Source organism: Sminthopsis crassicaudata, chromosome 4 (assembly GCF_048593235.1).
Source record: "Sminthopsis crassicaudata isolate SCR6 chromosome 4, ASM4859323v1, whole genome shotgun sequence".
Classification (NCBI taxonomy): domain Eukaryota; kingdom Metazoa; phylum Chordata; class Mammalia; order Dasyuromorphia; family Dasyuridae; genus Sminthopsis; species Sminthopsis crassicaudata.
Genome location: NC_133620.1, coordinates 468689681 through 468713882, shown reverse-complemented (window position 1 = coordinate 468713882; position 24202 = coordinate 468689681). Strand labels below are relative to the sequence as shown.

Genomic DNA, 24202 nt, shown 5'->3' with positions numbered 1-24202 from the left:
ACAGCCCAGCGAAAGTTCCTTACGCTGAAAGGCTGCCTCCAAGTCGTTTGAATGTTCAGAATCCCATTTTGGATGCTCTTTGCTCTAGGAGGCAAGAAGCCGAGGTTTCTAAGAGAGAGGTGGAGGAAAGTGATTTAATTCAGAAAATCAAAATGCTTTCCAAGTGCAAACTAGTTAAACTCTATGGTTCCCCCACACTTACTAATACACTTCTGTTTGTAGGTATTAAAACACGAAATGGAGCAAGTAAACATTCAAATAAAGTGAGTCGAGATCACCGACGCCACGTTATGCCTTCCTTTAGGTAATTGTTGCGTTCTGATAATTCTGCTTGTCTGTGCATAAAAATTTACCAGCTTAATAGTAACACATCATGAAGACCTCTTAAAATGTTTTTGTTTTCTTGTCCCTGTTTTCTGATTGCTTAGGATGCTTAAAGCATGTCATTAATAGTCTTTAAAAAGACACAGACAAAAAGACCTGTCCTTGCCTCATAGTCTCAGCAGGTGGATGAAAGACACATGTTAGGGATGAGAAGGTGACCCTTGCCCTGCACCACCAGTCCTGGGGAGTCTCAATAAAAACCTCCGAGATAGACAGCGCTTCCAACAGAGAGGGACAGCTGGCTGACTCTTTGCTAGCCAAGGCAGGAAAGTCCCTAAGTTAGGATCCTTTTGAATCCTGAATGAGGTTAATGTCCTAAAAATATATATTCTTGAGTGTTGTTTTAAATGAAAGCTAGGGTCCCCAGCCATCCCCCAAATAAAAGCTAAAATAGTTGTCATGGTATACTTAGATGAACGCATCTGAGCCTTGAATATTCTAAATCCCTCCAATCTCTGGGTCCAGTGGAACGGGTGAGAAAATACTGCATGGGGGTTCTCGCAAGTGGTCAGGCCCCGGAAGGAAGGAGAGGCGCACAGCTTCAGTGGCAGATGTGGCGGCTCTGGCTTTGGGGAGAGCTGTTGCCCGTGGGGGGACGGGAGCTGTGGCAGGACTTGGAAAACTAGGCAGGCCCAGGCTGGACCCCAAGCTCTGCCGTGCTCTCTGGGATCTGGACCTCCGCTTGTGTAACGCTGCAGATCGGCATGCCGTGAGGACGGGTCTGGGGCGCCCCGCGGTCTAGCCCTGGGCCTGCAGCTCTTGGAGCTTGAATGCCAAGCCATTGGGGGTTGCGGTCTTGTTGATGCTTTCTGTTCTATCCAATAGTTTCCCTCGTAACCAGGAAGTTTCTAACAAAAGAATGAGTGGCCGTCACTTTGCCAAGTCTCCCCCAGACAGTTCTGTAGCCCGGAAACAGCCCGCTCAGGACCGGAAGTCTTCGGAGGGCCGCCCTGCAGAAGCCAGCCGGGCCACGAGGAGGCTGCGCTTCACTGTGGACGAGGCAAGTCCCCCTGGATCATTCTGGTTCTGTTTGCTAGTGTCGGAGCCGCGAGGACCCCGTCAGCAGACGGTGCCCGCCTTCCTGGATGCTTGGACTCTTCTGATTGGTCGTGGCGGCTTGAGTGTGGCCATGTCAGAGGGCGGGGGTGAGCCTCCTTCACCACCCCCCTGAACTTTCTACATCATGGAAGTCTTCTCTTGCTCTTGACTGCACCCTTCCCCGCCAGGGCCGGCCTCTGGCTGCACTGTGGCCCTCCTCTGTCCTCCTGCCTCCGTGGGGAGGGGCCTAGGACGTCCAGTCTCATCCTCTCATCTTGCTGGCATGGCCCAGAGAGGGCAGTGACTTGGCCGGGCACACACAAGCAGGAAGGAGTGGAGCTGGGATTTGAACCCAGACCCTTCAACTTCAAGTTCTTCCCAGCCCCTCTTGGGACTTCATGTACATTTTCGCTGCCTTCTCCCCATCACCATTGCTCTCTTCGTGACCACTTGTTCCCTCATCCTGTTTTCTTAGGGGCATCAGCGCCATACTTGCCTCTTTCCCTCCCTGCTGTCCTGCCATCTTCTTTAGAGGTCCTTCTGACTTCCAGGCCCACCTCAGATGCTCCTCCGTGGGCACACTTCCACAGGTCTCTCTGCCTTACGTGCCCTTTTACTTTGTCTCTACTCACTGATGGCCGTCTCTTGCTGTTCCTGTTCTCATTCATGCTTGTTGATCTTTGTGTCTGTGGCCAGCTTTGGCCCGACTTGGCCAGGATCCCCCTGGAGCCCAATGGCAGCGCCTCAGCTCTGGCAGCTCCTGCTACCTGGTAGGAACCACCTTTCTCCCAAGATTCTGAGAGCCAAAGGGGAAATCGGTCCTACCCATGGATGTACTGTGTATGATGTAGCAAGGCTGACCTTGCTGCTTGGCAGCAGTCCATTCTTTAAAGGGGGAAGAAAGAGAATTTGAATAAAGTAAATCAACATACAGACAGAAATCTGATATTTCATGTAGTGTTGTGCCTGAGCCTCTGTAGAGGGGGATGGGGGCAGGGCTTGGCCCTTCTTTCAGAGCTTTCCATCTGGTTGCTGCTGCTGTTCTTTCCATGTGGGTGGTTGTCCTGTTTCTGTTGTTGCCCGGGTCTGTGCCATTTTGTATCATTTCACTCGGTCTTCCCGTGACTTTGCACTCATCCTTTCTTACACCATAGTAGTCATTGTACCATTATAGTCACATACCACTACTCATTTAGCCATTTTCCAGTCAGTGGCTACTTACTACATTTTGGACATGTTTTGTCATCGACCTCCTTGGGACACGAGCCTACCAGTAGAGTCTTGAGGCAGCTCGACAGTTCTTGTGATTTATATTTATCAAAAAAATATGACTGTCCTCTAAAACTTAGAAAAAATGGCTCCACCTCTCATTTTCCTGAGAAGACTGAAATAAGAACTTTCTAAAGTTCCTCTCTTCTAGTAATCAAAACTTAGCAGTCATGCTCACCACCTGTTCTTCCTTTCTGTCTTCCTGCCTTCACCTTTCTGCTCTCCACTAGGATTTCCATCCCCATCACTCTGGTCAGCATTGCCTTTCCAAGGGCACTGTTGAATCTCTATAATTGCTAAATCAGCACGCTAGGTCCCAAAGCATCCTGTCCTCTGTGGCATTTGAGACTCTTGAACGTTCTCTCTTTTTGGCTCTTCTCTCTTGACTTGGGAGAGATCACATGCTCCTTATTTTCTTCCTATCTGTCTTGCTGGGTTCTCATCCTCTTCATGGTGAGTGCTCCCTGAGGTTTTGCCCCTGACCCGCTGTCCCTCATCACCCTCATTTCCTGCCATGGCATGAACTAGTCCCTTGATTCTGGGATCTCCAGACCACACTGCTCTTCTGAACCCAGCTGCCTCTGGGCTCCAAACACCTGATTGGTACAATCTTTTCCTTAATACCTGGTGTTGATTTTATCCCAGATGAGATTAACAAGATGGGCACGTGGCCCTTGTTTATAGAAAAGTTGACTGAAATTTTCAGGATTATGTAGCAGGAGGAGGTTATCCTCTAGGACAGTGGTCCTCAAAATTTTTTACATAAGGGCCAGCTCATTGTCCCTCAGACTGTTGGAGGGTTGGGCTATAGTAAAAATAAAACCTCACACTCTGTCTTCGCCCCTCAGCCCATTTGCCATAACCCGGCGGGCCGCATAAACGTCCTCAGAGGCCGTAGTTTGAGAATCCCTGCTCTAGGAGTTCATGGATGCTCCATTATCCATTTAGATTGGCCCATGAAAATCACAGGAGTTGGGGTGGGGGGTGTCTCTCTTAGTCGTTGCTAGCAAGATTCATGCCACAGTTGTTAATAGGCTGATCCTTCACCTGAAAATGATTGTCTCCCTGAGAGCCAGAACTCAAAAATGGCATTTGCTGCCCAGCAACTCGAGGAGAAGTGCTGGGAGCGGAACAGAGGCTTGTACACAGCATCCATCTATCTGACCCGTCAGTCAGCAGGGCTTATAGAAATGTATGCCTGGAGAGGTCCAGAATTGGATGTCAGTTTCATGATGTCATTCTTGCCTGGGTTCTAGATGATGGTCAGTGTTCTTGCACTTTCCCGGTCGCCAGTGGAGTGACACAAGGCTGGGGGTTTGCTCTGTAGCATGATGCTTTCAACCGCGCCTTTCAGATGTCTTCAAAGAGGGAACACATGGCGTCAAGGAACGCTACAGCGCCAATGGTCAGTTATTGAGCTTGAAAAGGCTACGAGCCGAGGCCAAAGTAGAGGGGTTGTTGGCGCATGACTTTGTTTGCAGATGATGGTGCGCTCCATGCAGCCTCTGAAGCTGTGACGCAGCAGAATGTGGCTCCATTCTTTGCTGCTGGGCTCAACACTGAGAGAACACTGGCGCTCCCTCGGCCAGCACCACGCCGTCTGTGTGTGGAGCCGTTGGTTACCATAAATGGAGAAGTTAGCTTGGCAGGATACTTTCTAGGGAGGCCCACATAGGTGATGAGGTGGGTGCCCATATTGCCAGAGCTAGCTCAGTGTTTGGGAGGCTCTGAAGGCAAGTGTGGGAGAGGAGACTTATCAGATTGCCCCCAGATGAAGATCTGCAGAGCCTTTGTGCTGGTCTCGTGGGTGGATGCTCGTGAAATCTGGATAGAGTCCCAGAGCCAAGCCAGGAAACTGAATTGCTTTTATCTGAGTTGTATTAGGAAGATCGTGAGGGTCCCCTGGCAGGACGAGGTCCTGGACTTGGAGGACCTTTCTCAAGCTAAACTGCCAAGCATCCGTATTCTACTCTAGAGAATGCAATTCTGATAGGCTGACCACGTTGTTCACATGTCAACTATATGTTTGCCCAAAAGACTTAGGGGAACGCAGGGCAAGCGCTCACCCGGAGCTTAGAAGAAGCGCTACAAAGACACTCTCAAGGCCACTTAGAAGAACTCTGGATTTGTTTGTGTGCTGTGGAAGACACTGCCCTCATCAAAGAAGATGCTCGGCTCCGTAGACAAAGCAGAATTGAAATAATTCAAAAGAAATACGAGAGACACAAATTTAGGGAACCCGTGCCAAATGCACATGGACCTGTGCAGAGCATTCCGGACTTGAGTTAGTCTGATCAGCCCCAACTGCACATGCTGTAACTTGACTCTAACATTAATGATGTCTTTGGGGTCCTCTTCAAGAATGAAGGGCAACCACCAACCTACTCGGCCTTTTCCAAATCAAGTTCGGTGTTTCTCCCTAGAGTTCTTCCTTTTCTGCCAGGTGTATCCCCATTCGCTTTTTGTGTTCAATATGTTAATATTATCTCTCGCTCCCCTTTTAGATTCATTTTATTCTCAAATCTTGTCAATTCTGTCTCTGCTGCATTTCTCTCGACTGTCCCTTTTTCTTTCTTCCCATTGGTGCTCGTTGCCACGTTCAGACTTTTCTTAGCCCTTGCCTTGGCTGCTCCAGTGCCCTCTGAACAGGTCTTCCTGCTCCATTCCCTCTACACTCTAGCCCATCCTTTATGGGCCTTTTTACAACTCTTCCTTGGGTGTGGATCTGGTTCCCTTGGTCCTTCTCTTCTGCCTCCCTCCACAGATCTCCAGGCTGTGGCCAAACTAGGCTCTTCTCTGCCTTTTTTTGTTCTTACTGTTATCTGGGTTGGAAATCTCCTCCCTCCCCTTTCTTCATCTGTTGAATTACCAGTCGTCTTCAAAGTCCAGTTAACTGTCACCACCCTGACATTTCCTGTCCTATCCCCCGTACCTCCCTCAAACCTCAGCTAACACTGCGCAGCTCTCCAGAGCACCAGATCTTCTGTCGTTTTGATTTTAGTTCATTTATGTTTGTTATCTTTCTGTTAGACAAATTCCATATCAATCATTTGACAAGCATTTATTAAGCACCTGTTGTATGCCAGACCCTGAGGATAAAAGGACATAGAATAAAGCAATCCCTGCTTTTGAGCAGCTTTTGGTCAAATGAGGAATCCCCAAGGCCAGGAACCATGTCTCAGTCCCTAGAACAGTGGGCATTAAACCTGACCTGATGTTTAGGAAACGTCCATTGACATGAAAGCTTTTAAATATGATGGCCCTCTGCACCCTCGGACAGTGGCCATGCACAGGCCCAGAGTGGCCGGGGCGCTGCCCCCGGTGGGCACCAAAGCCGGGTTCTCACCACAGATTCTCAGCATGTGGGCCGGCCCTTTCTCTGTTGGCGTTTGTCAGTGTCTCCTTCCTTTCCCCAGGGTTTTCAGAGAGAGGAGAGAGAGAAGTATCAAAGGCTGTTGCAGCGACTTAAAGAAGGATACCATGGAAACTGTTTCGCTTCTGTCACTGCAAACTACCACGGGTAATGACAGGCGGCGGGCTGAGGGGCGTGGTGTGGTGATGCCACTTTATCTCATGAGAGGCTGACGGCCAGGAAGGGTGGGGGCCCCCCGCTGCCTCGGAGGGTGGACCCCACAGCCCTAGGCCTCGGCTGCTCGGTTTGGCTCAGCCGCCAGGACATTGTGCTTTCACCTGGACTCTGGGCTCCTTTTCTGATGTTCTGATTGTGAATGCTCTTAAGTGCTGGATCTGAAGTCAGGACAACCTGGGTTCTAGTCCTGCCTCCAATAGTCACGAAGCTGTGTGACCCCAAGCAGGTCACTTAGCCTTTCTGAGCCAAACGTTTCCTTAGCTACAAAATGCAAAAGATCCTTTAGATCTCACACGATTGTGCTGAGAACCAAACGGACTCACGTATGGAAAGTGCTTGAGACGCCAGCTGGTGCTCCCTTCAGCATCACCAGTATTAAGAGCTGAAAACAGTTTTTGACTCTAGTTTGACAGTAGAACATGTCACGATAACAAAGAGCAGACTTAGATTTTTAGAATTGGTTAAATTTCAAAACATTTTTGGGATTTTGGTAAAATTTTAAAATTTCTTTATGTGGGGGAATCTGAAATTATTGGGCTGTCCAGAGAAAGCTAGCAGTTTCCCAAAGTCTAGCCTTCCTTTCCCTCTATCTTCTTTAGCTTATTTTTCTTCCCTTGGGGTCAGTTAGCGAGCATTTACTAAATGCCTATTGTGGGCATGGCACTGTGCTAGGTGTCTTCATGGAGCATCCATTCCCTTTGGGGGGAGTACATGAATGACCATATGTGAAGTCCTAAGATTTGTCAGGAAAATGAGTCAAGCTCTGAAGTAAGCGGGGCTTTCTGGCAGGGCTTGAGGAGAGCGCAGGATGGGGCAGTGGGCCAGGGAGGGGGGAAGGAGCATCCTGGTGACGAACAGCAAGATCTGTGGGGCTGGGAGTGGGGAGGAAAGGCGGCCCGGGCCAGTGAGGGAGAGCTGGGGTTGGCCTGAAGCGTCCTGAACAAAGGGTGGACAGGTTGGCGTGGCCAGGTAGCATGGCTGCTTTATGAGCTGAAGAGGGAGTGACTTGGAGAGGCCGGGAAGCTGGGTGCGGGCAGTGGTCTGGGAGGCGATCGGAGGGCCTGGCCAGGAGGGTGCTGAGGATGGAGCTTGGATGGGACTGACCGGCGGTGGGTTGAGGACAAGTGAAGAGCGTGAACTCAGGTGACTGGAAGACAGAAATGGGGACAAGTGACATGGAATTCTGATGGGCATCTGCATCAAGATGTCTGCTAGGCAGTTGGCAGTGAGGATCTAGAGATCCGGCATGTTCTAGGGGGACAGAAGCAGCAGACGGGGGACAAGCAAGAGATGAGCACTCCCCTCCCTCCCCGGGAGGCTCTGGGAAGAGAGGCCGGCCACTGGTGTGGGTCAGGATGGGGGAGAAGAGACCTTCAGCTCTGACGGCTAAAGAGGGGACCTCCACCTTGGGAAAGGGCAGGGTGGGCACTGTGCTGAATGCCAGGGGAGTTGAATCAAGGATGTGAATAAAAGGGTTGGATTAGAAGGGGGGGGTGCTGAGGTCAGGGGTTGTGAGATAGGTGTAAGTGGAGAAAAGGGAGCTCGTGATGAAAGGCCTCTGGAAAGAGTAAGGGCCCCTGTTTGAAGAGGAGTGGGGGGAGGTTGAGAGAGATTTGGGCCATTCGCTGTCGGCAGTGCACAAAGAATCCAAGGGGTTTTAAAACGACAGCCTCAGTGCAGTGAGGGTCCCAGAGAGATCATAAGGCACACAGGCAGAGGACCCTGCCCCTCCTCCCCCTCCCCAGCTGCGTGGTTCTGCCTTGCTGAGCCTGAAGGGGAGTGGGGTGGGCAGGTGGCAGGAGAATCCCCGGGCTAGAGTTGGACAAGGCATAGAGATGGCTGGAGCAGGGGCAAGGGAGGGTGGGGGTCGAAGACAGTGCAGGGTAGGAAAGCCTGAGCATGGTCTGAGAGAGTCTTGGGAGGGAGGGGGATAGAGGAGGATCAGCCTTGGAGAAGGAGACCCTGAGCCTGGGAAAGAAGGGTCTGACCTGGGGCCGAGAGGAACCATACTGAGCAAAGCCCGTGGCGGAGTGTGTTTGGGGATGACCTCCAGAGCCGTCGAGCCACATGGGTGGCTGAGGTCAGGGGTGCTGGAAGTAGTGAGGGGGAGGCTAAGGGAAGGTGTGGCCAGGAAGACACTGGCATTAGGTGGAGGAGCAGAGGGGGTCCCACAAGGTGGAAGGAATGTCAGAGGAGGAGAAGCTTGTGGATGATAGAAGAAGAAAATCCAGGTTAAGGGGAAAGTCAGGCTGAACCAGGGTGGGGGGTGGGAGGGGTAGGGCAAAGGTGGATGATGGGTAAGGGCAGGGGCCCAGAAGCTTGGAGAACCAGTGTTTGGACTAGTCTAGCCAGGCTCTGGAGTCAGAGGTGGAGCCATGGCAGATGTGGAAAGGTAGTGTTAAAGGAGACATCCCCCCTGGTCTGATGGTGGTTCCCATGAGAGGTTAATAGGTCTGGAAGTGATATCTGGCAGCAGATTAGGAGCTGCCCGTTTCAGTTGAAGCCTGGGCATCCCCTTTGTGTTTTTCTCTCTTTCCCACAGGGTCGTTTATAGTTTGAATTCTAAGAATTGGGCTAAGAACATGAATGCTTTCTGCTAAGGCTCTATCCCAGGAGCATGCAGTTTCCTTCCATGGTGTGAGGCAGGGAGAGAGAGGGCACCTGGTGAGAGCGGAAGCAGACCTTCTCCAGGCCTTTCTCTAAGCCTGCAAGAGAAATAAAGCCTTGTGATCTTTGTTTAAGAAGTGGAGGGGTGAAAGCTCACGCAGAAAAGCATTGATGGGGGGAGAGTAAGGGGAGTGTAGGGGAGAAGTGCCAGGTCAGAGATGTGTTTGCGGCCATGAAACTCTGGCTCAGGCTCCTTACACGCTGTTTAGGCTTAGGTGTAGCCTGACAATCGATACTGGATTTCACTCTAAAGCTCCTCTATATGTGAAACAGCCCGTACAAAAGTAGCCAAATTCAATAGAAATTTTGGTAAACACAAACTCTTTTCACATAGGAGTTATATTTGTGACATGTGGAGTCAGCAGAACTCTTTTCTTAAGCTCCATTTTGATTCTTCTCTAATGTTCAATCGTCTAACCAGAAAGTCGGAGAATTACATAAGATATTTTGATGAAATGTCACAATCTGGTCTAAGGACTGTCGGGAAAAGCAGCAGCAGCTCAATGGGATGTGGACTTGGTTAGGTTAAAGAAGTGGATTTAGCAAGAATGCCTTTGGTGTCCAGCGTGCTTCTCCCAGATTTCTCAGCCCCATCTCTACAGTAAAAGGTGTAAGATATTTTGAAGTATGCTACAGTTAATTTTTAGGCCTATCTCTCTGACATCTTTCAACCTACTGCGTTGTGTCTGTAAACTTTTAGGTTATGACTTTAAAGGATTTCTTAAAAATTTATTTTGTTTCCATGATTTTTTTACGTTACCAGTATTATCCAGGTTTTATAGTTAGAGTGCCCCCGAGAGATCGAATCGGTCAATCACTCAGTGTCAAACCTGGGGCTCAGGATGGGCCTAGCGATGCTCTGGCTGGCTGTCACCTGGCCAGTGTGGCTTCCTCTGCTCCCTTGGGCTCTTTTGTAATACCTGTTTAGAGAAACTTGCTGAACAGGAAATGAATGAGTGTCACGGACCTTTCTTTTGTTGCTGATCTTCTGAAATTTTGCTGTTCCTAAGTTCTCATCGAAGTCATGTGGAAGGAGTAAGGAATGGTGGCTGGGGGGAAGACCAACACCTCGGGATGAGAGCAGGTCAGCTTGTTCCAAAGCAATGTGAGTTCCCATTTGTGGCCTGGTTTTTCACTCATCTACTTAGTTCGTATTAGGAGTCCATATGTCATATTTCATATAGTCTTAATTTGAAAAATTATGCATTGTAAAGGACAGAAGGACATTTTGAAACATTAAGGGAGTTAGAAAGAGTTGGTTGAAGGGGGAAAAGGTGCTTCTTTGTTATCATCCAAACATATGGTAGCTTTTTGAGTTCTTCAGATTTTCCACTTTTCACCAAATGGCAGCTCTGAACACATGGGACCTGTTCACAATAAAGATCATGAGTAAAAAATGAAGGCCTTTATTCATTAGGCACCTTGTTTTTTGTGAATTGACCAACGTCCTTTGAAATGTTGGTCTCAGCCTTTCCTGGGAACCAGCAGCGCGTTATGTTAGCAGCCCTCTAAAGTGAAAGAAGAGGAAGGAAGAAGGCAAAGGGGAGGGGGGGGAGGAGAGAAAGAGAGTGAGCCTCGCCCATGAGCACGGTTAAGTATGAATTTCAGATGTTTAACAGAATTGTACATGTATAACTTCTCCATCAGATTGCTTGCTGATTTGGGGAAAGAAGGAAAGGGAGAGAGGGAGAAAAGTGTGGAGCTCAAAATGTCGTAAAGATGAATGTTTAAAACTATCTTTATGTAATTGCAAAAAATAAAATAGTAAATGGGTGGTGGGAAGTATGTATTTCACTTGTGATCAAGTTTAATCTTGGCTTCATCTTTGTTCCTTACAGACAGAGTTACTGAATCATGGGGACCTGTTCGTGTGATGAGAAATGAGAAGAGGTAAACAGCTTTTGATCTCTGGGTGCTTCCAAGAAATGTTTTTGTAGTGGTTCCCCTTTTCTAGACGTTTTCTAGAAATCTCAGGACTTCTTTAGGTGGAAGAGTAAAAGGTCTCCTTGGGCATCTTTCTTGAGCGGTTATGTCGCTTCTGAGTCTAAGCTCAATGTTTGATGTCACAGTTTGACAGGAACTGATGAATGTCATCTCCTTGTATGTAGCAGTCCTGGGTCACCTGCACTGAGCTCAGACTCTCAGCATCTCCCCGGTGACAGTCTGCACAGCCATATCTCAGCCATGCGCCAGACCTCCCAGAGGGCCTTCCCCGACTGTCTGAGCAGGCGTTGGTCCCATCCTGCCTTTGTCTTCCATTTCTCCCACAATCCTCAGTGAGTGTGCCAGCCCCTTAGGGTCACTGCCACCACCTCCTCATGAAGACCTCTTCCTTTCCAGGCTTTCCTGGGTGCATCCCTTCGTGTGAACCTCCCCAAGAAGGCTCTCAAGGATGCCTCTTGGCTCCTCATTTTGGGAAGATCAGAGGCTCTCTGTCCCATATTTTTCCTTGGGGACTGGCTATCTTCCTTTTTCAGTTCTATTTCTTTTTGAGAAGCCACTTTATTAAGTTAAGATTTGTGACATGCGGCAGCCCTCTTATTAAAAGTGTGCCCAGTCTCTCCATTATCCTTTTGGTCACCTGCAATTTTTATTCTTTTGAGACTTTGGTGTTCCTTATTTGTAGCCATGTGGTATCTCTGGAGAATATTGTTATTAGTATATGATGGATTTTGTACCAGAGGCAGTTCAGGACCCTTAAAAATGCTGTATAGTTTTTGTTTGTTTGCTTGTTTTTGCTATATAGTTTTCCATACAAATTCACCCTTGCTTTTTTTTGTTGTTGTTGTTGTTCTTTTGTCCCTGGCTAACTCCCTATCACAGTCTTGGGCCTGTTAGGCTAAGTCACTGGACTTCCCATTTGCGTGTCACAATCTGGACAACAGGCAATCTCTATTCCCTTGTCCTTTTTCCTCTGGATTGTGACCATCCTCTCTCTCTCTTGGAGGAGACTCCACGGGCAGGGCCCTTAGCACTGTCACCCATAGATCGGAACCCGAGGAGGACCAAGCGATCAATGCCCAGAAAAGGCTTATAGTTAGACTTGGCTTGTGCCCGACGTGCTCTGGCATTTTGCTAACAGATGTTTCACTTTTTCACACCTTAATGTCAACAATAAATTTTAAATATGCTAGGAAAAGCAAAACAGGATTTAGGGATTTTTGTTTGCTTCTCTTTTTTTTTTTGGTAGGAAAGTCCCATTCTCTGTGGCAAGAATCCCAAGGCAAGCTCTGGCAAGCTCTGTTTCGCACCTAAAAGGGCTTCCCCTTGGGTTCCCCAAACAACCTGTCTGCCTGGCATCCAAAAACCAGTCTGACCACGTCGGAGTGTGGCTGCACAGCAGTTTGTGGGCACAGCCAGATTGTCAGAGTTCTGCTCTCTGTGTTGCCAAAGGGGAAACCCATCCCTCCAAGTTCTTCTGAGCACTGGGGATGTCAACTGAGATTTGGAAGGAGATCATCAAGCCCAATTCCCTCACTTTTTTGGAAAAGAAACCATCTCGGAGAGGTTTCCCGGGTGCCAAAGGACCCATGTGGAGGGAGTAGTGTAGCCAGGCCTTGAGACTCCTCCTCTTGTAGCAAGCTCTCTCTCCCATTTAAGAAAACGGTTTCTTTTGTCTTTTTCACACCTAATTCATTTGCCAGGGTCCCCACTTCACTCTTCCCCAGCTAAATTTACTTGTGACCAAGAACAGGGGTGCTCTGACACTCAGCCCTGGACCATCCTTTGTTCTCCAAGTCAGAGCTGCATGGTCCCTTCATCTTATTCAGCTCCTTTCTTGAAATTTTCAATTTACGTGATGGTGACCATTAAGAACGTTATCCTCTTGTTCTGCTTGAACAGAGGAGAGAGGTTGAGCTTGGGAGTCAGGAGGCCTGAGTACAAATCCAGCCTCAAGTACATCCTATCTGGGATGTGACTCTGGGCAAGTCACTTAACCCCGTTTGCCTTAGTTTCCTAAACTGTAAAATGAAGCCTATGCCCAGGAGTAATATTGCTTCATTAAAGGCTGTAGACATTTTAGTTTCTAAAAGAATTCTTTTTTTCTTCAGTAGGGTTTCCCTAGTAGTGTATTAATGTGCCTGTCTTAACCACAATCCTTCCAGCATTCTGGTCTCTAACCATTTTTGCCAATTTCCTGAGTTGGAGGGGAAACCTCGAAAATTCTTTTACGTTTATCTGTCATTTTTTATATTGTTATCAATAATTTGTATAATTCTTTTGTGGTTAGGAATTCTGACCCCAATCTTAATTTTGTAAAATATTGCCTTTCAATCTTCTTCTACATGGTTTAAGTCTCACAAAAGTTTGGAATCATCCATGGTTGTATTTATCGACAAAGTTGATACTTTCTTTTTCTCCCTTTTTAGGCATTTTAAGACAAAACAAGAAGCAGAAAAGAAAAGTGACCAGAAAGTAGAAAATGAAAGTGTAAGTATGGAACTCTCTTGTAGCATATTTTTGTTCTTTCATTTAAATAAAGTTTATTTTCTGATTCCTACTCTTCCCCTCAAAAGTAGAGAATTTGATACTGTGGCTTCATGATACTGGAAAGCAGGTTTTCCCGCATCCCAGGTTTGCCTTTTAATTTCATCTATAATTTCATTGTTCTCAATGTGTTCCTTTAATCTTAGAGGAGAGGAAACCCTCTCCATCTTGCCTTGGGATCCTTCTCTCCCTGATTTGTTTGCCAGGAGTTCAGTGGTGGAGGAGGGTTGAGGAGGGGACATCTCCTCTGCCCATCCCCCCAGGGTTGTTGGCATCTCTGAATCAAACAGCCTTCTGGGGAAGGAATTGAATTGTGCCCGCCCGCTCAGGAGAGGCGGGCACACTCCGAGAAGGTCCCTTGGTTTGTTTTTAGAAGGTCACTTTGTACTTGGCTTTTTGGGGGCTGAGGTTTCAGACCTGCTTCCGAATGTTTGTAAGCAGTGGCCTAAGTAATTAGGAAGGGTTAATTAATTCTTTGTGTCCAGATGAACTCAAGAGATTCAACAAATGCCCATGATTTCAGCAAAGGAGAAGGAACTAAGATGACCAAGTACTGAGATATGGGGGAAAAACTCCCTTTCAAAATGTGTGCTCCTTGAAGAGAGCCTTTCTACTAACTTTTCTACTTCTGTCACTCTTGGTGCAAAGGCTTTTGTTTATTAAAAACCCAATCTTGGTTACCTTAGGGCCTGATCTAAGTGGTAGTTCTAGTCACCCCAGTTTGATCATATCAATCTCTCCCCGTCTATATCCCTGAGGGCCCCCAGCGTGGACCCCTGCCCACATCGCCATTAAGTCCCTTAGCCATTAATGGCCTGGTGAATAAAACTCCACAGAGCAGATAAAAGACCAGCATATGTGAGCCCAGCTCAGTCCCCTCCTGGGGCCATCGGCTACCGCTTGGTATTGGCACAGGAACGATCCACACCGACTCCTGGCAGCTGAGGTGGCAGCTGAACCCCCAGAGGCCCGGTAGAAGATGACCTGCTGATCGCTCACCTCATGCCCACAGGGGCTGCTCCTTTAAGGGGGAAAGAAGCATTGGATTTGTCTTTGTGAAGTTCTTTACTGAAAATCATGGGTCTAGTGTGCGACCTGTCAAGCCGATTTTGTTCTTCCTGCAGAAGCGGGCATGGGTACGGCTAGTGGGGCCATTTGGGCATGTCCCCTTCCTCCAGCTCACATAATGATAGATGAGTGCCTTCATAGAGTGAGGTCAGAGCTACAGGATGGACTGTTTGGCTTCCTCTCCTGCTTCTGCTCTGCTTTCTATTTCAGAGAAACCCCATGGTTTTATGTGGACAACAGTGCTTGCAAATCTAGCATTGAAAATGGTAAAACTATCAAACGATAATATTTTTTTAAAGGGGAAGGGGCAGCCGCAGTCGTCGTCGGAGTCTGATCTCTCAGAGGAAGTATCGGCCAGACTTCGCTTGGGCAATGGAAATACGGCCATGTTCAAGCGGAGACACTCTGGGCCCGAGATGAAAGAACAGCAAGCTTCAGGCAAAGAGAAGGAAAAGAGCTCCGAGGAGTTTGCCGAGCTCACCGAGGTACTGGGCACGGCCAGCTCGCCTGGTCCTCTGCCGTTGGCACAGATAAACCCCCCTTTGACCTGTGGGACTGGGGCAAGGTTGCTTGGAACGTCGATCAAACCTTTGGTTGGTCAGATAGACACGCTGTACGCGAGAAATCAGAGTGAGAGCAGGGAGCGACGAGAAACCCGGGGCTTGCCCTCAATGGCCAGAGCCAAGGGCAGGAGAAAAAATGAGCCCCGGGTTGGGGAGCTTAACTCGGGATGCTTCACATCTCTGCACCGGCAGGATTGAGCACCCGTGAAAATGACAAAAACAGGTTGCGGTTAAAGCAGCGAGCCTAATTAATTAAAAATCTCTTCTTACTCTCCTGTAGAAAGATGGGAATCCTGTGCTCAAATGAGTGTCCAAAGGGATTCTTGGTCAGCGTTGCCTTCAGTCCTTGGAAGTCCCGCTAGGGAGCAACCCACTTGGACTTCCTCAAATCCCTCTCTGGGATGCCATGGGGAAAAGCATCCTGGGTCTCTGTTCTCCAGCCTTCTGCTTCTTAATCTATCCCTGGTTCCTTTTGTTTTTTCCTTTGGGACTGTCTCACATTCACTCTTCTCTGTTTTTACCACCTCTGGAAAGCTCAGATCTCTTCCCACCTGAGGCCGCTCAGCCGGGCTGAGCCTCCCTGGTCCCTCCTGTGGACAGGCCTGGCAGATGGGGTCTCTCCCTCCACACGTGGGGGGAGTCAGCTTGAGCTTCCAAGTTCTTGGTCATCCAGTCCCACCCCCTTCCCCAGAATGGGCCCTCTCCAGCAGGGAGGCTGAGTCCTCCTTCACTCTCAGGGCATGTGGTCTTTTTCTCCTCTTCTCTGTCCTTCAAGGACTAACTCCATAGAGGGTTCCCCAGCCACTCTGCCCTGTTCTGCTCTTGTCCTTCATCTGAAGGGGCCTGGAATTGTTAAGCCAGAAGAATCCCCCTCCCCTCCAGCCCTGTGGCCCCCCCCAGTGACAGGTGAGGCTCAGACATGATGGAACTGAAAGGTAGAGCTGCCCCAGCTTTGGGCTGAGAGGAGAGTGTCTGTCTGTCTCTGAGGGCGCCTTTGGGCTGGGTTGCCCGCCTTACACATGCGTATACGAGTCCAGTGCTGAGCCCGGGGTAGATATCATACAACGCTTGTGGGTCTGCTTCATCAGCTGATATGAAAAGATATAAAAGAAAAAAAAAAGAAAAGAAAAAATAAATAAACTGGGACAGGATCGACTCTCAAGCTCTTGTTATTGTGTGTGCAATAGCTAGTGCTGAGGGAGGAGAAAATGACAAAGTCCTTCCTCCCCGTCTTACTGAGGCATTTTGGGAACTTGCGTTTCTTTCACATAGGAATTTATATCTTGTCCAAGCAGTGAGGCGGCCCCTCAGCTGCCTGGGTTTTCCTCCTCCTTACATTCTGTTCATTTCCTCCCAGAACAAAGTAAATAACGGATGCCATTGCACTTGGTGTTTTCCTATTAGGATCAGAGGCAAGGGAGATCCTTAAAAGAGTATTGGTTTAAAAAGCATTTCCTGCTCCCTGAGCCTTATCGTAGGCAGAAAACCCCACATCTTTGTCACTTTCAATTTGTAAAAAGCTTCATAGGGAGAATGGGTAAACAAAAAAAAATATCAGTTTGGGCAAATTCGTGATGTATACGTACTCGACTGACTGACGGTAGTCAGAAGCCAAACAATTGAACGCATTTTCTCATCCAGTGGTAATATGGCATAATATCTTGGGTAAAAAAAAAAAATCAGATCTTATTTTTTTCCACTTAGGTTGATAGTTGACATATGTATTTTATTAAAATTGTGTTCCTGAGAGTTACTTCCAATGAATTTGCCTAATATAAGTCCTAATTCTGTATTATGTGCTTCTAAAATTAACGTTGTAAACTATGGTCTTTGTATTTCAGGACATGGAAAAGGAGGTTAATAGTGCCCTAGGCTGTGGCCCCCAAGATGAGATCCTAAGCAGTGCTTTCAAATTAAGAATCACCAGAGGGGATATACAGACCTTGAAGAATTATCACTGGCTCAATGATGAGGTCAGGTTCTCTTCCCTCCACCCCCCACCTTTGATTCATAATGTTTTAGTGATTTTGAAATACAGCTTTTTAAGTTTTATGAAGAGAAAAAAGTCTAGCGCAAACAAGAGAATTTTATCTGAATGACTATAAACCCATAGGATACCCCAGAGATATGCACAGCTACCCGGCCCTGAGGAGCCACTTTGGGCCGAGGCCTGGTGGAGTTAACCCCTTCCTCCGGTTTCCTGTGGTTCAGCCTCCCTCCTCACCCCCAGGCTGCTGGTTTCCCCTCTTGGCCCTTTTACTGCTGCCCTTGCCCTTTTCTGTCTGGTACCAGTTTGCCAGTGACGGCACCAGCTGGCTTAAACTCTGGACTCATCGCCATTTCCAGGGATCATGGATTGAGAAAGGGAGCTCTGGGCCCAGCTGGGACAAGCAAGAGCTTGGGGCTGGCGCTGCTCTGGTCTGTTGGTTTCTCCAAAGCATGGGGCTGCCCCTTCCCAGACTCCCCGGCTGGATGCTTGTCGTCTGTCTCTCCCAGCCTCTGTCCCAGGGCCGCTTCCCTCTGGATTCAGTTTCCAGACGAGCAGCTCCTACCTATATCTCTAGCTGCAGTCTACAGAAATGAATGATTAATCAAGGACTTACTGAACACTGACTGTGCTAAGCTTTGGGAATAGGAAATAGTAGGAAAGTCCCTGCTCTAGGGAGCTCCCCCTCTAATGGGAGCAACCACCCACAGAGGTTTCAACCAGAAGTCATTGAAAAGTCCCCTGGTCCTTTGGGGGCAGCAGCAAAAGCTGATGCCAATGAAGTCATCCTCTCAATGAAATGATCGCTGTTTCTGGTGTCAGACCATCTGTGTCTCAAGGACCTCTTAAACCTAATGGGTCTACAACAGTTTTTTGCCTTCCCTCTGACCCTGCCCATTTTCCAGGCTTGCCTGTGTCTGTTGAGACCTCCATTCCTTCTGCTGGAAGAATCATCCTAGACTTCTGTCCCCTTCTCTACGGCCTTTCTCTTCTCCCACAGCCCCCCACTGGCCTGGTTAGTCTTGCCTCCAACACAGAACTGCCAGAGGAGCATGGCTGGCTGGGGGGTCCTTGCTGCCCCCTCAGCCTGGCCTTGGTCTGCCCTCCACTGCTTGTCGGGGGCCTCTGATCTTGCCGGTATCCTGGGCTGCTCTCTCATCCTGCTCTTCCCAGTTTGGGGAGGCCTGCCCTCTTGATCTCCCCCCTTCACCCCTCCTGCAGAACTCTTCCACCTCAGGTTGGTTTTGTTTGTGGGAGATGCTCCTCCCCTACACCAGGGCCCTGTTCCTGGCACAAAGAAGGTAGGGGTTCAACAACGGCCCTTAGAAAGAATCAAATTGACCTTGTTCCAACAAACTTTTTTGTGACTTGATCACCTTCTAGACAAGTTCAGAGAGTTTGGAGAAACAACTCATCACTTTTTCTCCTTTTGCCCTCTTCCCAATACTTTCCGTCACATTTTCCACCCTCCTCTTTCCCCTTTTCTCTTTCACATTTGGATCTGTGCCCTTTCTGTCTTTTGTCCGTCTGTCCCCTTCTGTGCTGACACTTCCCCGTGACCCGTCTTTGTTCCTATTTCCGGTTCTCTTGCCTTTTGGGTCGCCACTCTTCCTGGGTGGGCTTTCATGGAGGCAGAAGGCATTCGTGGGGCAGCTGTGATGTGCCAGGCTCAGCCCTGGGCTTTCCCCTTGTGGTGGGAAAGAGCATTCTTCCAGTTTAAACTTGTCCTGACCTTCCTCTTTGATGTTTTACAGATAATTAATTTTTACATGAATCTTTTGGTGGAGAGAAATAAAAAGCAAGGCTTGCCAAGGCTTCATGCCTTTAGCACCTTCTTCTACCCCAAACTGAATACCGGTGGTTACCAGTCAGTGAGAAGGTGGACCAAAGGAGTGGACCTCTTTGAGCAAGACATGATTTTGGTGCCCATTCACCGCCGGGTGCACTGGAGCTTGGTGGTGAGTTGAGTTTATTTTTAAAACACTTTGAAAGCGCTCCCTTAGCGCCGGGGATCTTGGTGTATTGTGTGTGACACAAACCTTCCCAGGATACTTGAGAACAGAGCCTGGTGACCCACAGCAGAGACATGTTCTGCGGAAAGGGAGCAGTGGTCACAGCCGCCGCCGTCCTGCTTCATCAAAGGCCTTGCCCCTGAGAAGCTTAGAGTGGAGTAGGAGGGAGGGTTTTTTTTTGGGGGGGGGGGGCTGGAGTATTCTTTCCTCATTTAGAAGTGAGGGGAGTTTTCTGCTTTAGGTACAAGTAGTATCCAGGGGTTTCTGACTTTGATGTGTGTGTTTTTCCATTCCAGGTGATAGATGTGAGGAAGAAGGTTGTTCGGTACCTGGACTCCATGGGGCAAAAGAGTCACCGAATCTGTAATCTGATGCTGTAAGTAAAGGCGGGCTGCCTTGTGGGTCACGGAGATCACCAGATGGGCATCTCTCTGCCGATCTGGGGCCTCACGGATGGAAAAACTGCTGAATATCTGGTTTTAACTTCAATCCCAGAAACGTTGCAGCTTCCTGGTTTGTTTAGTGTTGTGTGCTAGCCCACATCCATCATCTGTACTCTCCAGACATGAAGTTAATGTCTTTGGGGTTAGAAAGGATAGTTCTGGCTCTGGAGGAGCAGTTCCTGCTGTACCCGGTCAGGTTGGCACTTTCCTTCCTTCATGAGAAATGGCCGTGGGTCCTGAGTGTGACTCAGAGCACTGTTTTTCTCAAGTGAGACATGTCTTGTTTAAGACCTTTGGAGCAGGTAGGCAAGTGTCGTCATTGGCCATTGTGGGGCACAGCTGGCATGATATGTCCCTTTCTGATCTAGGACGATGGTGCTGCTGGTCATTCTGAGTTAACACTGTCCTTAGGACTGGTAGCCAGCTGTGCGCCCACTCTGCGGTCCCCTTCACAGACTTTGGGGTCTCAGCTACACCTCCTCACCCCATTTGGGCTGATCAAGATGAGGATCACCAGAATAGACGTCGTTTCCTCCCCCTGTCTGGCCCTTGCTTGAGGCGTCAGAAAATTGGAAAGAGCATCTGAGAGTTCATCTGCCTGGGTCATCTTCCTTCTGTCATGGCTGGGAGTCTAGGAGCCTCTTGGGCTGGCTGTGGCCCCTGTTAAGTAAAACCCCTAAGAGTTTTATAAATGAATTCTTATTGAGATGCATATCCTCTAGTGTTTCCTGGGACTGTGGACTTGTTTTCCCTAAGGAGGCGACTTTCCCTTTTGTTTGCTTTGGGGGTCATTTCGGGCCCTGTCTTTAGGGACCTCTAGTCTTGTGTCCAGTGGGACAGCTCTATCTTGTAGGCTTGTGTTAGCCACATTTAATATACTTAATGGTGATGGGTTTTGAACAAGTTGTTTACAGAAATATCAGAACAGGATATTCTCACTCCAGCGTGACCTTGATCTGTTATTAGTGCATAGTCATTGAATTCTGCATTTGTGCAGGGCTCTCGGTTGTTTCCAAGTTTAGCTTGAGCCTCGGTTTCCTCATCTGTATGATGAGGAGAATACTTGTGATCCTTCCGTCCTTTCCAGAGCATGTTGTGAGGCTCACATGAGAGAACGTGTGAACTTTATTGTGGGTGTTGTTGAGATGCCTTGTCACATGCTGGTCCCAGCACCTCGCTGGCTGGCCAAACCGGTCACCTGATCGATAACAGGGAGCTTAGGCTGGCTTGGGGGCCCTGAACGTAGGGACAGAGCGGCACAGAATATCAGCATAGAAAGGACCTTTGCCCCCCACTGCCTCCCACGGCACGTGCAGAAACTCAGCAAAGAAAGGCAGCTTAACTCCAGCCCCATTGCTGGTGGGGTGTCTGACCTGAGGTTCTGGGCCCCTCCCAGCAGCATCGGGCTGCTTCCCTAGCCTATGTTTGGCATGTCACAGTCTGCCGAGCCCTGCATTGTGCTCTTGGAACCATGGTTCAGTTGTTCACTTACTGTTAGAGCTGGGCCTTCCCTCCAGAAATCCCTTCGTATTGATTTTGTATTTTGTAGGTTAATATGTACAAGAGACCCTCTTCCCCTTCCCACATGCACCTTTTCCTGAGAGTTGCTCAACTCTCTTGGATCTTGACCTGTGGGGGACTTTAGAGAATATGGTTCTAGGTCCTGTCATTCACTTGTAATATTCAGCAAACATAAATCCAACGTTTACCATGTTCCCCACACTTTGGGGCCTAAAATGAAGCCTGAAATAAAAGCAGTGACCCGGTCTGTTCATAGGAGACGATAGGCCATGGATTCCTGGCTCTAGAGTCGGCAGGCTTTAGTTGATGCGGTGCCCTCCCCCCTCTACCCCAGCACCCCCATTTTCATGAACAGGCATTTATTGAGCTTCTCTTCTCTGTCAGGCATTGGGCAAAGACTCGTAGTCTGACCACCAAAAAAGCAACAACAACAACAGTTTAAGTTCAATTGGCTTCCAGATGCAGTAACTGTGGCCCAGGGAGCTTGAGAAACCCCAGTAGAGTCAGAAGGGAGATTTGAATCCAACTCCTGACTTTGGAACCACTGTTCTTCCCCATGTTCCCCATTAAATTCCTTGGCAATTATTGGCTTGGCAGAGAGAAATTTGAGCACATGGCACGATTCCAACCAAGAGAGTGAGTTGTGGCTTGCTCATTTCAGAAGTTACCTAGAGAAAAGGAGAAGATCAAGAATAAGGGAAGGCTTGAGTTTGTTTGTAAATGGTTGAGGAAGCCAGCGAAGGGGGATGTCTATTGGGTCCTGCCCAAAGCATTGGGCAGGAACTCTTTCCTGATCTTTCCTTGCCAGCAGGGAGAGAGTGAGCCTCCTGAGGGGGAAGGGAGTCCTCTGCCTTTTTCAGAAGGATAGTGTATGGGGAGTGGGAAAAATAACAATTTACTAAGAGCTCAGGAAGAACCGTTACTGCAGTTATCAGTATGACATTTTTTTACCGTAAACATTGGCACTTGTATTAGTTAAGTTAAATTATGTGACTCTTTTGGATTGAAGGCTTTACCGAACATAACAGAGTTGGCCAAGTTTGGGCTGGTTCTGGTACTTTGAGTAGCAAAGAGCATTTTAAAACATTTTTGAGAATATTTCTCTTGAAGAGTAATGACCTGTTCATTTTATCTACTGTATTTTGTGATAGTCCATGTTTATTGTATCCATTGGTAATGAATGCTTCCTCTTAGAATCTTCGTCTTTGTAGAACACAGGCCTATATCCAAGTCTACCGTCCCTTCCCGATTGCCTTTCACAGTGAGTGGGCAGAGCCCAGGGGACCCAAGTTCAAAGCCTACTTGGCCACATATGTAACTACAGGAGTGACCTTATAAGTTACTTAACATCCCAGATTCTGAATGGGTAAATTAAAAGGATTGGAATAGTTCGTTTATGGTATATGATTATAAAATACAAGACTTAATCTGTCTATTCATGATGACCTCTGCACTGGGTTCAAATCCTATTTCTTATGCTGTGACTACAGCACAATGAGCCTCATCTCTAAATAATCTAAATAATAATTCTTTAGAACACGGTTCTCATGAAGCTCACGTTTGAGGTGATTTATGTAAAAGTCTTTGTAAATGAACATCCCGCCAAGTGCCTGATGCATGGTAGGGCTTTGGCAAAGCCTTGTTGAATTGGATCTTTTTGTGTTTTAGCTCATCTTTTTCGTGCCACATGCCTCTGTCATACTCTAAGCACCATGAGAACAGGAACTGTGTTTTAATTTAATATTTATTTTCCCCATTGACATATAAAACAATTTTTTATATTGTTTTTAAAGACTTTGAGTTCCATAGTCTCCTTTTCTCTCTATCCCCACCCTCATTGAGAAGGCACATGTGAACTTTTGCAAACATTTCCCCAAGTCCTGTTGTGAAAGAAAATAGAGATCTCTCCTTCCTCCCTTCCCTCGAGAAAAAGCCCTTGAGAGAAAAAGTTTTTAAAAAGTATGCTTCTGATCCAGACACAAATCAGTTCTTTCTCCGAGTCTGGGTAGCGTTTTTCATCGGAAGTCCTTCAGAATAGTCGTGGATCATTGTACTGCTGAGAACAGCAAAGTCATTCACAGGTGGTCATCCCCCAACATTGCTGTTACTTTGTACACGGTACATTTCATTTTGTTGGAGCTCATGGAGGACTCTGCAGGTTTTTCTGAGAGCATCCTGCCCATCATTTCTTCTAGAACAAGTCTTCCATCCCACGATTTATTCAGCCATTCCCCAGTTGATGGGCATTCCCTCAATTTCCAGTTCTTTGCCCTGAGAAAAGAGCTGCTGTAAATACTTTTCTACAGAGAGGTCCTTTTCTTTACTTTCTTCTTTTTTTTAAATAACTCTTGGGACTCTTTTTCCTAGCAATATTGTTAGGTCAAAGAATCTGCATGATTTGATAGCCCTTTGGACATAAGGAACTGCTTTATTTCAACTTTGTTTCTCTCCTTTTAGCTTTCGTTCAGCCCCGGTGGTTTTGTACATCATAGGTTTATAATGAATCAACATATTTTTCAACTTAGTACAATTGATTCAGATTCACATGAGATGCAAGGAAGGAAATCACATACATTTTGACTCCTTTAATCTTTGTTGGAAGAAAATGTATCTTGAGGTCCGAGGGATCCTTAACCATAATTGTCAGGATCTTTGGTTTCCCATTTTTCTGGTCATATCCAGGTAACATCTCTGACCTCCTCCTTTCCCAGATCTTGAAGGGGCGGGGAGGGGGAATAGTCTGTTTAAGGATGATCTAATTTAAGTGAATTTCAAGAGGGCAAAAAGATCTCATGACATACTGGTCATCCAGCTGGTAGTGTTCATATTGAGAATCCTATTAGAAGACAAGTGTCTGCTGATTTGTTTCCAGTTCTCTGCTTTTTTTTCTTCTTCTTTTTTTTTTTCTCCTTTTGTTGTTGTTCTCATGATTTCTCCCAAGTCACATATCAATATGTTACTTTCGAGTTGTCCCGATGATCTTGGATAATCTTTATTTGCTCTCAGACGCTTAGCTTGAAATCAGTTCGTTCTTTGATCAGCTTTTGCTCAAGAGTAGGTTTAGTCCTCAGGAGCTTGGTTTTCCTTCTAGAGATTGGGCTCCATAGACTGCACTTTCTCGTCCCTTTCGGGATAGTTGGTATTTGGCGAGGTTTTTCTTCGCTCTCGTATCC

The 24202-nt window shown here is 47.7% G+C and overlaps 1 protein-coding gene across 4 annotated transcripts in view; it reads left to right on the top strand.

Annotated features, from left to right (window-relative positions):
- SENP2 (SUMO specific peptidase 2) overlaps positions 1-24202 on the top strand; it is a 39479-nt gene that overhangs the window by 6017 nt on the left and 9260 nt on the right. Inside the window, exons 5-15 of one of the 4 annotated variants that reach the window (XM_074264248.1) lie at positions 223-304; positions 1210-1384; positions 6108-6211; positions 9958-10052; positions 10786-10837; positions 11056-11223; positions 13318-13378; positions 14803-14988; positions 16908-17039; positions 18808-19011; positions 19362-19441. In XM_074264248.1, the coding sequence (XP_074120349.1) occupies positions 223-304; positions 1210-1384; positions 6108-6211; positions 9958-10052; positions 10786-10837; positions 11056-11223; positions 13318-13378; positions 14803-14988; positions 16908-17039; positions 18808-19011; positions 19362-19441 (1339 nt within the window). The remainder of the gene's footprint in view (positions 1-222; positions 305-1209; positions 1385-6107; positions 6212-9957; positions 10053-10785; positions 10838-11055; positions 11224-13317; positions 13379-14802; positions 14989-16907; positions 17040-18807; positions 19012-19361; positions 19442-24202) is intronic. The other 3 variants (XM_074264249.1, XM_074264250.1, XM_074264251.1) reach the window with 3 other exon arrangements.